Source organism: Mesoplodon mirus (assembly GCF_964341445.2).
Source record: "Mesoplodon mirus genome assembly, chromosome: 4".
Classification (NCBI taxonomy): Eukaryota; Metazoa; Chordata; class Mammalia; order Artiodactyla; family Ziphiidae; genus Mesoplodon; species Mesoplodon mirus.
The window spans coordinates 141,047,321-141,064,693 of record NC_138979.1 but is presented as its reverse complement, the minus strand read 5'-3'; the positions used below and the strand labels follow the sequence as shown (position 1 = coordinate 141,064,693).

General features: G+C 35.5%; 1 protein-coding gene across 6 annotated transcripts in view; it reads left to right on the top strand.

Moving 5' to 3' along the window:
• Positions 1–17,373, top strand: part of DDHD1 (DDHD domain containing 1) — a 93,390-nt gene that overhangs the window by 49,788 nt on the left and 26,229 nt on the right. For all 6 annotated transcript variants that reach the window (XM_082617412.1, XM_082617411.1, XM_082617413.1 and 3 more), the window contains 4 exons: positions 215–343; positions 1,427–1,574; positions 10,567–10,673; positions 16,407–16,513. In XM_082617412.1, the coding sequence (XP_082473538.1) occupies positions 215–343; positions 1,427–1,574; positions 10,567–10,673; positions 16,407–16,513 (491 nt within the window). The remainder of the gene's footprint in view (positions 1–214; positions 344–1,426; positions 1,575–10,566; positions 10,674–16,406; positions 16,514–17,373) is intronic.

The window sequence follows — 17,373 nt, the reverse complement described above, 5'->3', positions numbered from 1 at the left end:
CATGTTGTTCCAACAAGTTGCCTTTTCCTGTAGCATGCTTTATAACTTATAAAGTCCCTATCCATTACTTGTTTCACATCAATATATGTTTCAATGAAATAGTTTTTAATTGAACTGAGTTAAAATATTGATTAAAAAAATCTGTGTATTATCATTTTCACACAAATGAAGTTTGTCTTGGAGACCTTCAAATTAGTTTTTCCTTTTGCAACAGCTATTCATAGTTTCAAGTTGAGTCGAAACCACGTGGACTGGCACAGTGTGGATGAAGTGTATCTTTATAGTGATGCAACAACATCTAAAATTGCAAGAACAGTTACTCAAAAACTGGGATTTTCTAAAGGTATTTGTTAAATATTACTAGAGTTTGTCAAAACGTTGGGAATCTAACTTTCTCTCTTATGTTCAAAATAGATGATTCAGGTTTTATTTTTAGTATTTTTTAGGTATGTATTAAATTTAGTGACAGTTACTACCCTGTTAAACTCTTTTTAAAGTGACTGAGTTAACATGTATTCATTAATGAATAATTATATATTCAGAATGGTCTGGCAAGATTAATAAATACACTTTTTACTTCTAAAAGCACAAAAGCAGTCAAACCTGAGGCAGTGATGTGAAATAAAACATGGCAGTTGAAATACAGTGTCAGTAAAGATGAAGACTGGAAGTTTTTCAGTGGATTTAGTGAGATGTAGGTCATCGGTGACTTAGATGGATTGCTGGGATAGAACCAGATTGGCATGGGTTGAAGTTTAAGTAGAAGTTGAAGAAATGGAGGCAGTGAGAATAGATAGCTCTTTAAACAAGTTTGACTAAAACAAAGAAAAGAGGGACTGGTACCTGGGGAAGAGGTGAATGCATTATCAAAAAATCTTTCAAAATTTTTTTCTAAGTCTGATAATTCTTTTACTGTCTCATTTTTAATTCTTTGATAATAGATGTGCTTGAATAATTTACATGTTCATTAGTCAGTTGTATTTGTTTTGTGAGTTACTTTATCAACATCTTTAGCCCATTTTGCTATTTGGATGATTCATTTCACTTTTTGATGAATAAGTTCTTTTTGTATACTTACGTAATTAACTTATTACTGTGTGTCATATTTTGCAAAAACTTTCCCAGTTTGTCATTCATCTTTTATCTTTGCTTCATGATACATTCATTATAGAGAAGTTTTTAATTTTTATGTGTTCAGTGCATCCTTTTTTCTTTCCTTTTGCCTTATGGTTTCTGGCTTCGCTGTCATGTCCAGTTCAGCAGTTTATATTAGAACTGATCAATACTTATCTTACAAATTTTATCCCCCCCCCAACCCAGTGAAATTTTTTCATAGTATTCCTTTTATTTCTTTATTTTTTCAATATATTGTGAAAATGCTATTTTTGTAATAAACAATAAACTTAGAATCATAATTTTCCTACAGCATCAAGTAGTGGGACCAGACTTCATAGAGGTTATGTAGAAGAAGCCACATTAGAAGACAAGCCATCACAGACTGCCCATATTGTATTTGTTGTGCATGGCATTGGGCAGAAAATGGACCAAGGAAGAATTATCAAAAATACAGCCATGTGAGTTCTTTGATGAATACATTCTCCATCTTGTCAGAGTCCAAACTTTTGTCCAAGGTATAATAGAGTTTAATCGTTATGCCACATGCTTCTTCAGTACCAACTATTCTATGTGTTTAAGTTGTAGAGTAAGTTTCTGGACCAGATTTTGAGAGTGATTATATCTAGATGATGATGATGATATTTATTTGATTCTTTTTCCTCCATAACTTGGAGAAGAGGGTTAAGAAAGCCTTTTTAACTTAATATATTGTTAGTTTACATTAAACTGAGGTTGAAAACAAGAAAAAAGTCTGGTTTGAAGTTTGTATGTTACTCTCTGAATTGCAGACACTGAGAATACTCTATAATTCTGAAAAAGCTAAGAATTGTTTAAGTTGCCAGTCAGCAGCTTAACTTGTCCAAGTAATTACAACCAGAGGAAATTGAACTCTAAATTTTACACGGAGAACAAACAGTGGGTGCTTTGCCAACACACCAGGCTGGTTATTTACCTCGTTTATTTATATTCAGCTTTATTCTAAAAATTGTTTAAGATGTTGTTGGGGGGAGGGATGTTTGTATTTGTGCTTCAAAATGTTTAGGACTGTGTAAAAAGGAAATTTTAGAGTTAAGGGTTCCACCACAAACTTGGCTCTGAACTAGCAGCCAGTATAAAGAAAAATCTTATCAGATTTATAATATGATGAGAACAAATCAGTTGTTGAGAACACAGTTTATTAGGTTCTGAAGCTTCAAGTAAATGTATTTCTTGAGTCCTTATAAAGCAAATACTGTGTGATACCAGGAACTGTGTCCTCAGCAGTATCTCTATAATAATAGTGTTCTGTTTCACATTTTATTGTAATACCTCTTAATGCCAGCTCATGGATTAAAATAAAAATACAGTTCAATTTAGAAAAAAAAATTCTTTGTCAGATACTGCTAGGCCATCCTGACCCTTGTCAATCTCCATAGCTTGTATTACAGAGATCTCTTCCGTCTAATTCTGATTTTATTTTCTGATGATTGGCATGTTACTTCCCACAATATTTATATTATGTTCTGTGTCAAGATGCTAATTTTTTTGCTTGGTTATCTAAGGAACCTGAGAAGTAGTTTTAATAACATGTTCTCTCTGGAGCTATTGATAATTGGAAAGGTACCAGCTTGATTTCTTTGGGTGCAAGTGAGGGAAAACTTAACTCAAAAGGAGGATTTAGTAGCCCATAAAACTGACAAGTCTAAGATTTGCCAAACAAGTCATCAGAATCCAGTTTCTATCTGTTCTACTTGCCTTCATTTTTGAGCTATTTTCAGACATCTCCTGTGGTTCCAGAAGTGGTTTATATCATCTTGTGTTCGAGTTCAAGAAGAAAAGTCTTTTTTTCCAGAAGTCCCTGCTAGTCTATGCATTTCAGTGACTGATGGTGTCACCTCCAACTGCCTGAATCTATGCATGGCCATGATCTGATCTGCAAAACTTGTCATCAACCTAGAATCAGATGGAAGTTGGCTTCATCATAACCATAAGGAGAGGTAGAGCCACAGATAAAAAGAGCTACCATTGGAAGTAGGATGAGTGAATATAAGGTGGCTTAAAAAAAAGTGTTCACTACAGAGAGGATGGCCATCATTTCTGCAGAGACAGGTTAATTTGATGGGAAACTCCTCACATAAATTAGTAATTGATGGAAAATATTCAAACAGAAAGGAATTCTGCTCAATAATAGATGGGAAACTTCAGAGGATTTCTTACCCTTCTCCGGCTTTCTACCATTCCTAAGTTAGTTGTCCAGGACTTTAAAGAAAGTAAAATTAACTTCATCCTTGTCATTGCTATTCTGAAGCTTGTTTGTACTTGTGATTTGATTTGTGAGACTACTGTTGAAATGAGCAACATAGAATAAGGGGTTACCACACTCCACTTCTTTGGCAACCTGCTGTTCTCTGAGGATCTCTTGAAATCATGTCCCAGAGGCCTGGAAATAGAGATTTTTGCCTCTTACCTTATTTTAGTGAATGTGCAAATGAATTCAAACTGGATTTAATCAATTTTGTTCCAGCAAAATATGTTTATTATTTAAATGAGTTGAGAAGAAAGTTTATAGACAACTTCTAGGAATATCAGAATTGGTTTACTAAAAGGGATGAATGTATTTTAAATACAGTTGGATTTACATTTTGTAGCATTTTGTTACAAGGGAAATCTTTACTGAACTTATATATCTAATAGAATAAATTAGAATAAATACCTGAACTTATATATCTATAAGTTATATAAGATGTATAACATATATCTTATATATATATAAGATACTTATATAAGATATATAACTGAACTTATATATCTAATAGAATAAATTAGAATAAATATCTAATAAAATAAATAAATTTAATAAATTAAATTTAATTAAATACTTTTAAAAATTATTTTTTAAATATCTTTATTGGATTATAATTGCTTTACAAATTAGTAATTTTAAAGCTACAATTTTAGAAGAGTAAAAAGAGACTTTTAGTTAAGCCTGGCAGATTTAACACATAGCTTATTACCTCCTGAAACCTCACTGAAAATGATAGCAAAATAATTTTTTAAATAAATTGGTGTAGACCCATATGTACAGAAAAAAATGGGAGGACACAGCAAACAAGAATATCAACAAGATTTATTTTTTGAATAGGAAATACATTCACATGGTTCACAAATCAAAATAGGAAAATGTATAGAGTGAAAAACATCTGACTCCCTTCCTGTCTCCATCTTCCCCCAGTGTCACTCATCCCTGTGTCTCAAAGCAATGTTATTTATCTTATATTCTTCTGGAGTTTCTTTAGACAAAATACAGATTATTTTCACTCACAAGGCAGCATACTATATACACTCTAGACATTGCTTTCTTGTGTAAAAAAATGTATCTTGGATATTATTTGCATGATTTTCTATTGCCCTCCTTTCATATATATATAATATATATATATTATATATATATATATATATATACTCTTAAAACCAGTTAGTTTATCAGTTGATTGTTTTCCTAATTGAGAAGAATTATAAAGACTTTTTTTTTCAGAGCTATTTAATGATCCTTAATTAAATGGTAATTCTCAGGTGCTATTAATCTCTTCCTTCCTTTTTCAAAATGTGAACTAAACATTCACTGCCTAGTGGGAGAACATGGAAGTTTAATAAGCTTAGAACTGAAATCATGAGTTTTGTGCATGGCATTACAGCTGCACAGTAATGGGTTAAGTCTGAGCTGTAGGATAATATTTTTAAATCATTCCTTTTTCTCGTTTCCTCCATCCCTCCTTGGTCTCAGTGTTTCTCATGTAGTCAAGACCTATATATTTAGGAAACAGATTTTATTATTTTTAGTAAGGCAGTAGTAGGGACATAGCGTGTGCACTGTCTCTCTCCCGCTCTCTCTGTCTCTCTCTATCTCTGTCCCCCCCTTTTTTCCTCCATCCCTGACTATCTTCTTTCATCTTTGTTTCCTTTCCTTCCCCTGCCCCTCTTTTGTGTGTGTGTGTGTGTGACTCCAGTTAATTACAACCAAGTGATTTAGTATACATACCTGCTTGCCTAAAGTATCTACATATGTGGCCATTTGAGAACTATGATAGTGATCCTATGGAGTAGAGGATTGTCTCAGTTTACTGTAGAAGAGGACAGTACTTTAAACAAATGTAGTGTTTGAGTTTATAAGTCAAAATCAGGGTTCTTGGGCTTCCCTGGTGGCGCAGTGGTTGAGAGTCCGCCTGCCGATGCAGGGTACATGGGTTCGTGCCCCGGTCCGGGAAGATCCCACATGCCGCGGAGCGGCTGGGCCCGTGAGCCATGGCCGCTGAGCCTGCGCATCTGGAGCCTGTGCTCCGCAATGGGAGAGGCCACAACAGTGAGAGACCCGCGTGCCGCAAAAAAAATAAATAAATAAATCAGGGTTCTTCAACCTCATCACTATTGACATTTTCAACCAGGTAATTCTTTGCTACGGGTGGCTAACCTATACGTTGTAAGATATTTAGCAGCAGCCCTGACCTCTACCCACTAGATGCAAATAGAACCCCTAGTTGTGACAACCAAAAATGTCTCCAAAAAAAAAAAGTCTCCAGACATTGTCATTGTCCCCTGGAGGGGGGGAATAAAAAAAGTATATGCATGTTTGAGAACCACTAGCCTAAATGAACTTCTTTTTTATTTTGTAAATTCAGACAGCAACACACATACCACTTCCTGATTGTTATATCATAATGAAATATATATGAACTATACAGCCATCAAAAATGAATAAGGGCATAGAATAATATTAGAAATCTTAAAATATATTCTTGTATATGTTCAAATTTGTTAAAAGCTGAACACTTGAAAGATGGCAAAAAAAAAACCTTTTTAGAATGTGGTAATAAAAGAGTCTGAAGTTTTGGCTATCATCTTTATTTTCAGTGATGTTAATGGAAGCAGATTTTCTTTTTCACAACCTAGAATCTATATAGACTTTTTAAATGGCAACTTTGGTGGTAGATAATCAATAAAATATAATCATATTGTAAATAATGCTTTAAAAACATACTAGAAGGACTTCCCCGGAGGCACAGTGGTTAGGAATCCACCTGCCAATGCAGGGGACACGGGTTCAATCCCTGGTCCGGGAAGATCCCACATGCCGCAGAGCAACTAAGCCTGTGCGCTCCACACACCACAGCGAAGAGTAACCCCCGCTTGCTGCAACTAGAGAAAGCCTGTGTGCAGCAATGAAGACCCAACACAGCCATAAATAAATAAATAAATAAACAAATAATTTTAAAAATAAAAATATACTAGAAATGGAGAAAGATGGACTTTTAATAAATAGTGTGTTGGGATGGCTAGGCAGCCATATGGAAAAAAATTAAATTGGGCCCATTTTTCACACTAAGATAAATTTCAGTGGGATCACATTTGAACCTAAGAAATGAAACCATACAAATACTATGGATTTAAAAGGTAGGATTGAGGGGAGTTTGAATTCTTATGTACCTTAGTAATAGAGAAAACTGTCCTAACTATAACTTGATCCAGAGACGTTAAGGGAAAATATTGATAAATATATCATTCCAAAAAAGCCATATGGCAAAAAAAAAAAAAGACAAACTGAGAAAATCCATTTGCATCTTGTATCACAGATAAGCAGTTAATATCCCTAAATATAAAGAACTTCTAAAAATGGAGGGCTTCCCTGCTGGCGCAGTGGTTAAGAATCCACCTGCCAATGCAGGGGACACAGGTTCGAGCCCTGGTCTGGGAAGATCCCACATGCCACAGAGGAACTAAGCCCATGTGCCACAACTACCGAGACTGCTCTAGAACCCATGAGCCACAACTACTGAAGCCTGTGCACCTAGAACCTGTGCTCCACAACAAGAGAAGCCACCGCAATGAGAAGCCCATGCACCGCAATGAAGAGTAGCCCCCGCTCGCTGCAACTAGGGAAAGCCCGTGTGCAGCAACAAAGACCCAATGCAGCCAAAAATAAATAAAATTGAAAAAAAAAAGATCCCACAAGCCGTGCAGTGTGGCCAAAAAAAAATCAATTGTATTTCTACACTAGCAATGAAAATTAAGTTAAAGCATTTCCACTTACTATAGCATCAAAAAAATAAAATACTTAGGAATAAGTTTAACAAAAGAAGTGTAAGATTTGTTCACTGAAAACTATAATACACCATTGAAAGAAATTAAAGAAGACTTAAATAAATGGAAAAGACAGCCCACATTTGAGGATTAGAAGATCTAATGTTGTTAAGATGCCAGTACTTCCTAAATGGATCTACAAATTTCACCACAATCCCTATTAAAATTTCGCCTATCATTTTTGCAGAAATTGACAGGCTGATCGTAAAATTCACATGTAAATGCAGGGGACCCAGAATAGCCAAAACAATCTTGAAAAAGAATAAAGACGGAAGACTTACCCTTCCCAATTTCATAATTTGCTACAAAGCTATAGTAATCAAGACATTGTGGTACTGGCTGGCTTGTAGATAGACCTAGATCAATGGAATAGAATTGAGAGTTCAGTTGATTTTCAACATGAGTGCCAAAATAATGCAATCAGGAAAGAATAGCCTTTTAACAAATGGTGCTAGGACACCGGGATATCCCCATGCAAAAGAATGAAGTTAAACCCCTACCTTACACCACGTACAAAAATTAATTCAGAGTGAATCAAAGACCTAAATATAAAAGCTTTTAAACTATAAAACTCTTAGAAAATATAGGAGTAAATCTTTGTGATTTACAACCATTGCCTTGGGTTAGGCAATGGTTTCTGATATATAACACTAAAAGTAAAAGCCACTATGGAAAGAAAAAGATAAATTGGGCTTTGTCAAAATTTAAAACTTTAGTTCTTCAAAGAACACTATCAAGTAAGTAAAGACAACCCACAAAATGGTAGAAAACATTTGCAAATCATATATCTGATATGGGTCTAGCATCTAACATATAAAGAACACCTACAAATTCAATAATAAAATAAATAACCCAATTTTTTAAATAAGTGAAGGATTTGAATAAACAGTTGTCCAAATAAAATATACAGATGGCCCATAAGCACATAAAAATATGCTCAGTATTATTAGTCATTAAGGAAATGCAATTCAAAACCACTGAGACATACCACTTCATGCTGACTAGGATGACTCATCAAAAAGCTGGGAAATAGGGCTTCCCTGGTGGCGCAGTGGTTGCGAGTCCGCCTGCTGAAGCAGGGGACACGGGTTCGTGCCCTGGTCCGGGAAGATCCCACATGCCTCGGAGCAGCTAGGCCCGTGAGCCATGGCCGCTGAGCCTGAACGTCCGGAGCCTGTGCTGGCCACAACAGTGAAAGGCCTGCATACCACAAAAAAAAAAAAAAAAAAAAAAAAGCTGGGAAATAGCAAGTATTAGCAAGGATGTGGAAAAATTTGGACCCTCATATGTTGCTGATGGGATTGTAAAATAGCACAGCTGCTTTAGAAAACAGTTTGGCACTTGCTCAGAAAAGTTAAATGTGAAGTTAGCATATGAGCCAACAATTCCACTTCTAGGTATATACCCAAGAAAATTGAAAACATACATCTACGCAAAAACTTGTTAATATTCATAGCAGCATTATTTATAATAGCCAAAAAAAAGGAAACAGTCTAAATGTCCATCAGCTGGTGAATGGGTAAGCAGAAAGTGTGTAGTCATACAGTAGAATATTACTCAACCATAAAAAGCAAAGAAGTAGTGACTCATGATACAACATGAACAAACGTTGAAACATTGTGCTAAGTGAAAGAAGCCGGACACAAAAGACCATGTATTATAGTTCCATTTATCTGAAAAAATCCACTATAGGCAAATTCATAGAGACACACAGTAGATTATGGTGCCAGGGCCTGGAGGTAGGAATTATCAGAAGTGACTACTCTAGGTATGGTGTTTCTTCTGGGAGTAATGAAAGTGTTCTGAACTTAGATAATGGTGATGGTTGTACAACTCGGTGATATACTAAAAGCCACTGAATTGTTGGAAAAAAAAAAAAAAACTAGTGAGGTCGTGTCAGAAAGACACAAGTCAACTTGAAGAGACTCACTGACCAAAAAAGGAAACAATTCGAGCATCCGTAAGGATAATAACTACAGTGGGTTGGAATACTTCAAATATGTTTAAATCTATGAGTTAGTAATGAATGATGTCAAAAAATATAAAACCTCTAGCAACTCAGTATTTAATTGTTAATAAAAGAGAAGAATTAACCATTTATCCTGCCTTTTCTCAGTTCACACAGAAACTATTTGATTGTATCACAAGGCAGCCAATACTTGATGTGAGGAAGTTTCTCTTTCCAGAAGTATAAGGAGTGTTGGGATTTAAAAAACACTTTTTTTGCAATCAGTAAATTAACGGATATAAGCAATGATCGTAACAACTGCTAGTATCACCAAAAAGAGAGAAAACCAGGTATATAAACCTATGGGGTAGTAGTCTTGCCAAAACAATAGAACTTGAATCTTATCAGGTCCCTATATCTCACTACCAAATAAGGAGTAATGAACATGTTAAATAACACTTGAGGATATGCAGTCATTAAAAATCAGACTCTCCAAAAAAAAAAAAAAATCAGACTCTCAGAAACTCTACAGAACGTAAACAGAATTACAAAGCCAAAGAAGAGAGAGAGCGATTTATAGATTAAAAGACACTTGAGAGACATATCTTCCAATTGCAATGCATAGGCTGTATTCGGAGCTCAATTCAAAAGTGTAAAAAAATATTTTTTATGTTATTATAAAATAACATTTATAGTCTAACTGGGAAAATGGGACCGCTAAACATGGGACCGCTAAACATAATTGTTGAAATGAAGGATTGGTATGATAATAGTTCTGAATAGGTTATGTTTTCCTTACGTTTTAGAAATATATACTGAACTATTTATAGATGCACTGCTGTGATATCTGGGATTTGCTTTAAAATATTATGGGGGAAGGGTGCTAACATAAAGGGATAGCATGAGGGAGTTTTTTTTGATATAGAACTGTATCTTGATTGTAGTGGTGCTAACCACGAATCTATAAAATTGACACCAAAAAGGAAAAAAGTCAATTTTGCTGTACCTTAATTTTCAAAATAAAATTTAAACATCTATATTGTGGGGAGAGCAAGTGGAGGAATAGATGAAATGATAGGTCACGATGTGCTAATATTTGGAGCTGGGGTATTTTATTATACTATTCTCTCTTCTGAAGATTTATACATATAATTATTTAGAATATAATATTGAAGCTTGTAATATTTGAAATCATAGATGGCAAATTTAGGAAAATAGTTTTGAAATGAAGTTGTCCTAGTATTACAAACTGTTGCACAGTGTAGCAGTAATTGAAACGTAATTGGACATAAGCAAGTGGAAGTGTTATGATTAAAGACATTTTATACCATGTAAATACATATGGGAAGTTACTCTGATAAAGTTTTGTTTTGGTTTGGTTTTTTTAGGATGAGAGAGGCTGCAAGAAAAATAGAAGAAAGGCATTTTTCCAACCATGCAACACATGTTGAATTTCTGCCTGTTGAGTGGCGGTCAAAACTTACTCTGGATGGAGGTACATTTTGTTTAAAAATTAAATGATTTAGTCAGGCAACAAAGTGTTGCTCATTGGGAATGAAGGGTCTTTAATTTATTTGTCTTGAGTTATACTCACTCTTTGTTCTAGATTATTTAAGAAAATAAAACCCATTGATTAAAAAAAAAATTACTTCAACTTATGTCGTTTTGGACCACCATATAGATTTCACAGATAACACAGTTTTTATGCATGCCCTCTGTGGATGGGGGGAAGGAGAGGGACAAGTGAAGGGAACAAAATGTTTTCTAAAGTTTTTGACAGAGAAGTGACCTGTCAATGCTTTTAAAACATTTGTTGTCCACAGTTTTATATAAGCTTACATTTTCTTCCTAATAATTTTCTTCCCTTATATTTGGAAGATAAAAATCTCAGGCCTTTTATTTTATTGTTGTTCCTGCATTCCTTGGGCTGGTGAATTATAATCTAACATAGAGAAATTATATATGCATCTTTCTTTACACAAAGTTTTGTCCTTTGAATATTAAAACCATTAAAATAGAATGTTTAGGTTGATTATTTACATAATCTGAAAGATGAGAGAGTTGTACTGGGCATTGTAGCAGCTTCTGTTTGTTGAGCTTTTACTATGTGCCTGGCACTCTGCGGTTCATTTTACTTGGAGTATCTCATTTAATTTTCTCACAAATCTATGAAATACCTACTTTTATTTTCTCTTTTACAAATAGGCAAACTGAAACTCAGTAAAATGTGAATTTAATGAAGAATGGCAGGCAAAAATATAGGTCTGCATGGTACCAGAGCCCTTGTTCATCTGAACTGCCTCCCTGGATGATTTCCAAAGTTTCTTCCTAGTCTGTGATTCTGCCTCATAGTCAGTTAGGAATGTCAGTTATAGCTTATAAACCAAAGTGACATCAAAGTTGTAATGCGTTTAACAACAACAACAAAAAAAGATTGTGACCAAAGAAGACTTCTCAGCAGCAACAGCTCATATGTAAAGTTCTGGTGTAGTAACATTATCTTTTGAGCTTTTTCCGTTCACTCAGATAAATATTTTAGGCTGCTCAGGAATGTATCAATAGGTAACATGGATGAATTAACATTTAATAAAACCCCTACATCTGTAATTTTCTGTTAGGTTTAAACTACTACAATGGAATCTTGAAGGCATTATGCTGAGTGAAAGAAGCTAAAGGAAGAACACCACTGTTTCTCTCTCTTCTCAACACTTCTGACACCAAATATGTTGGGGATTTTCCCACACCAGCCAATACTTTAGTTCTTGGTGGACATCAGTGGGGTGTCCTACAATTTAATTCATTTCTGACACTAACTGGTCAGAGATAGTATAGACAGATTAAGGTCTCAGTCTCACAAGACTTTTGCCCACTTCAGATGCCAATCACAAGTTCCAGATTGTCCCCTGTAGTTGTGACTGACTATAAATTGGGGGCGGGGGGGTCCCATGACCCCCTCCTGAGCTTCAGTAATTTACTAGAACAACTCACAAAATTCAGGGAAACATTTACAGTTGACCTTTGAACAATGTGGACATTAAGGGCACTGACATCCCCCTCACCCCCAGTCAAAAATCCAAGTATAAACTTATAGTCCAACCCTGTATTCACAGTTCCCCATCTGCAGATGCAGCCAACCACAGATGGCCTAGTACTGTAGTATGTATTTATTGAAAAAAAATCTGCATATAAGAGGATCCACAGAATTCAAACCCATGTTGTTCAAGGATCAACTGTACTTACATTTACTCATTTAAATTACATTTATTCATTTAAAGACTATTACAGAGGATACAGATGAAGACCTACATAGGGCAATGTATGGGGAAGGGGTGCAGAGATTTCATGTCCCCTTTCAAGTGCACAGTGCTTCTAGTACTTCCATTTGTTCAACAAACTAGAAACTCTTCAAACCCTGTTGTTTAGGATCTTTATGGAAGTTCCATCATGTAGGCATAATTGATTAAATCATTGGCTATTGGCAATTGAACTTAACCTCCAGCCCCTCTCCCCAGAGGTTGGTGAATGGGACAGAAAGTTCAAAATTGGTTCCTCTGGCAACCAGCCCCCATTCTCTAAGAGTCAGCTCATTAGCATATACTCAGTTATGATTGGCAGAGGCTCATTATGAATTATAAAAGACATTCCTTTCACCCTATCACTCAGGAACTTAAAAGGGTTTTTGGAACCCTCTGTCGGAACCAGGGACAAAGACGAAATATGTATTTCTTATATCACAACATCACAGAAGTGAAGCCCAAAGGTTATATAATTTATGCTTCCATTTATATGATGTACTGCAAAAGACAAAACTATAGGGATAGAGAACAGATCAGTGGCTGCCAAGGTTTGGAGGTGGGGAGTTGAGTTCTAAAGGGCAGCATGTGGGAGTTTTTTTAGGGTGATGGAACAGTTTTGTGTCCTGATCATGGTGGTAGTTATGCAAAACTATACATGCATTAAAACTGAGAGTCGGTTCTACTAATTTTTCTGTAGATTCTTTTGTATATTCTGTGTAGACAGTCACATGACCTGCAAATGAAAACAGATCTTTTCCGATTCTTAAAACTATTATTTCTTTTTCTTATCGTATTGCACTGGCTAAGACTACAAGTAGAACATTTGTTAAAATAGTAAACATCCTATGATAAAAACTCACCAGGAAATAGGCATAGAGGGAACATACCTCAACATATATGGCCATATATGACAACCCCACAGCTAACATCATGCTCAGTGGTGAAAAACTTAAAGCATTTCCTCTAAGATCAGGATCAAGACAAGAATGCTCACTTTCACCACTTTTATTCAGCAGAGTATTGGAAGTCCTAGCCACAGCAACCAGATAAAAAAGAGAAATAAAAGGAATCCACATTGGAAAGGAAGAAGTAAAACTGTCACTGTTTGCAGATGTTGTGATACTATACCTAGACAATCCTAAGGACACCACCATAAAACTGCTAGAGCTCATCAATGAATTCAGTAAAGTTGCAAGGTACAAAATAATATTCAGAAAACTGTTGCACTTCTATACACTAACAATAAACTGTCAAAAAAGAGAAATTAAGGAAACAATCCCATTTACCATTACATCAAAAAGAGTAAAATACCTAGGAATAAACCTACCTAAGGAAGTAAAAGACCTGTTCTCAGAAAACTATAAGACACCAATGAAATAAATTGAAGGCGACACCAACAGACGGAAAGATATACTATGTTCATGGATTGGAAGAACTAAAATGTTAAAATGACCATACTACCCAAGGCAATCTACAGATTCAGTGCAATCCCTATCAAAATACCAAGGGCATTTTTCACAGAACTAGAACAAATAATTTTAAAATGTGTATGGAAACACAGAAGACCCTGAATAGCCAAAACAATCTTGAGAAAGAAGAACAGAGCTAGAGGAATCACACTCCCTGACTTCAGACTATACTATGAAGCTACAGTCATCAAAACAGTAGCGTACTGGCACAAAAACCAATACCTAGATCAGTGAAACAGAAATAAACCCATGCACTATGGTCAATTAATCTACAACAAAGGAGGCAAGAATATACAATGGGGAAAAGACAGTTTCTTCAGTGAGTGGTGCCAGGAAAACTGGAGAGTTACATGTAAAAGAATGAAATTAGAATATTCTCTAACACCATATACAAAAATAAACTCAAAATGGATTAAAGACCTAAGTGTAAAACCACAAAACTAGAAGAAAACATAGGTGGAACACTCTTTGACATAGATCATAGCAATACCTTTTTGGATCTGACTCCTAAAGCAAAGGAAATAAAAGCAAAAATAAACACATGGGACCTGAGTAAACTTAAAAGCTTTTGCACAGCAAAGGAAACCATCAGCAAAATGAAAAGACAACCTGTGGAATGGGAGAAAATATTTGCAAATGATATGACCAATAAGGGTTTAATATCCAATACCTCATATAGCTCGACATCAAGAAAAATAAACAACACAATTAAAATGGACAGAAGACCTGAAGAGACATTTTTCCAAAGAAGATGAACAAGTGGCCAACAGGCAAATAAGATGCTCAACATTATTAATCACTAGAGAAATGTAAATTAAAATAGACAATGCAAATACCTATGTATTTGTCTATCTCTATCCCTCCCTTTTTTCCTCCATCCCTGATTATCTTCTTTCATCTTTCTTTCCTTTCCTTCCCCTGCCCCTCTTTGTGTGTGTGTGTGTGTGTGTGTGTGTGTGTGTGTCCGTGTGTCCAGTTCATTACAACCAAGTGATTTAGTAGACATACCTGCTTGCCTAAAGTCTCTACATATGTGGCCATTTGAGAACTATGATAGTGATCCTATGGAGTAGAGGATTGTCTCAGTTTACTGTAGAAGAGGACAGTACTTTAAACAAATGTAGTGTTTGAGTTTATAAGTCAAAATCAGGGTTCTTGGGCTTCCCTGGTGGCGCAGTGGTTGGGAGTCCGCCTGCTGATGCAGGGGACACGGGTTCGTGCCCCGGTCTGGGAGGATCCCACATGCCGCGGAGCGGCTGGGCCCGTGAGCCATGGCTGCTGAGCCTGCGCGTCCGGAGCCTGTGCTCCGCAACGGGAGAAGCCACAACAGTGAGAGGCCCAAGTACCGCAAAAAAAAAAAAAAAAAAAAAAAAAAAAAGTGAGCTATTACCTCGCACCTGTCAGAATGGTTATCATCAAAAAGAACACAAATAACAAATGTTGGAGAGGATGTGGAGAAAAGAGAACCTTCATACACTGATGGTGGGAATGTAAATTGGCGCAGCCCTAGAAAATGGTACAGAGGTTCCTCAAAAAACTAAAAATAGAGCTACTATATGACCCGGCAATTCCACTCCTGAGTATATATCCAAAAAAACTGAAAACACTAATTTGAAAAGTTACACACCCCCCAATGTTGATAGCAGCATTACGTATTTATATTAGTGAAGGTGTGGAAGTAACCTAAGTGTCCATCAACAGATGAATGGATAAAGAAGATGTCATGTATATACATACACAATGGAATACTATTCAGCCATAAAAAACAATGAAATTTTGCCATTTGCAATGACATGGATGGACTTGGAGGGTATTATGCTAAGTGAAATAAGTCATACAAAGACAAATACTGTATGTTATCACTAATATGTGGAATCTAAAAAACAAAGCAAACTAGCGAATATAACAGAAAAGAAACAGACTCACAGAGAGCAAACTAGTGGTTACCAGGGGGAGGGAGAAGATAGGGGAAGGGGGGGATTGAGAAGTACAAATTACTACGTATAAAATAAATAAGCTACAAGGATATATTGTTCAACACTAGGACTATAGCCAATATTTTATAACTGTAAATGGAATATAACCTTTAAAAATTGTGAATTACTGTTTGTACACCTGGAACTTATATAATATTGTATATCAACTGAACCTCAATAAAAAAATTTTTAATTATAAAAAAAGAGTAGATATCCTTAGCTTGTTCCTGATTCAGAGGAAATGTTTTTTAACCTTTCAGCACTAATGAGCGCAGTGATGTTTGTGGTAGGTAAATACCCTTCATCATTATTTTTAAATTTACAAACAGTAAAATTTCAAGAAGGTAAGGTTCATTAGATTCAAAGCTAGTCTTGAATATATAAATGTTAATTTAAAGCAGTTATTTCAAGGAATGTAACTTTTTTCACAGTTTATTCTTTCCCTAAAATGAATCTTCTCTAAGTTTAATTTTTTTTTAACTTGTAGACACTGTTGATTCCATTACTCCAGACAAAGTGCGAGGTTTAAGGGATATGTTAAATAGCAGTGCAATGGACATAATGTATTATACTAGCCCACTTTATAGAGACGAAGTAAGTATCATGATTATCTTATTGCTATTGGGTATTTTTTTGAGTGATAACATGTGTCCTGAATTTTAACATTGTATGTTCTTTTTTTACAAGCAAGTGAGAAATTATAGAAATCCACTAATCTATAAATAGCCTGTATTTCATAGTGCATTTGAAGTTTTAAACTGCTCATTGGGATGCTTAATAAAATGGGTAACCTTGGAAGTGAGAGGTTGGTTAGAAAATAGCTCTTTGAAAAATAACAGTTTTCATAAGTCTGATTAGTAATGTCTATGAGTATTATCCTCACAAAAGAGCTTTTTTTAAAATATTTATTTATTTGGCTGCTTCAGGTCTCAGTTGCGGCATGCAGGATCTTTCATTGTGTCACACGGGCTCTTCGTTGTGGCGTGCACGCTCTCTAGTTGTGGCATGCAGGCTCTAGAGCATGCAGACTTAGTTGCCCAGACCAGGGGTCGAACCCATGTCCCCTGCATTGGAAGGCAGATTCTTGACCACTGGACCACCAGGGAAGTCCCACAAAAGAGTTTTAAACACTTAGAAATGTCCTTCAAGTGTTTTTGTATATAAAAGACTTGCTTTTATTGTGTCATTTCTATAGTGGATTTGTGTAGTTCTCAAATGGTAATTTTGCTCATGCATCACAAAGATAACCCTAAAGGGGGGTGGATTGGGAGGGTAGGTGAAGGGAGATAGTTTATTCAGAGGGATGAGGGAATCTCTACCAATGCAATTTGTCACTTTATTGGTAACAGAAAAAGAATTTTGTTTCATGGGAATAACCACATTAATTACCTAACATGTATTAACTTGTTTAATCCTTACCCTATGAAGTAGATATGATTAGTATCTTCATTTGA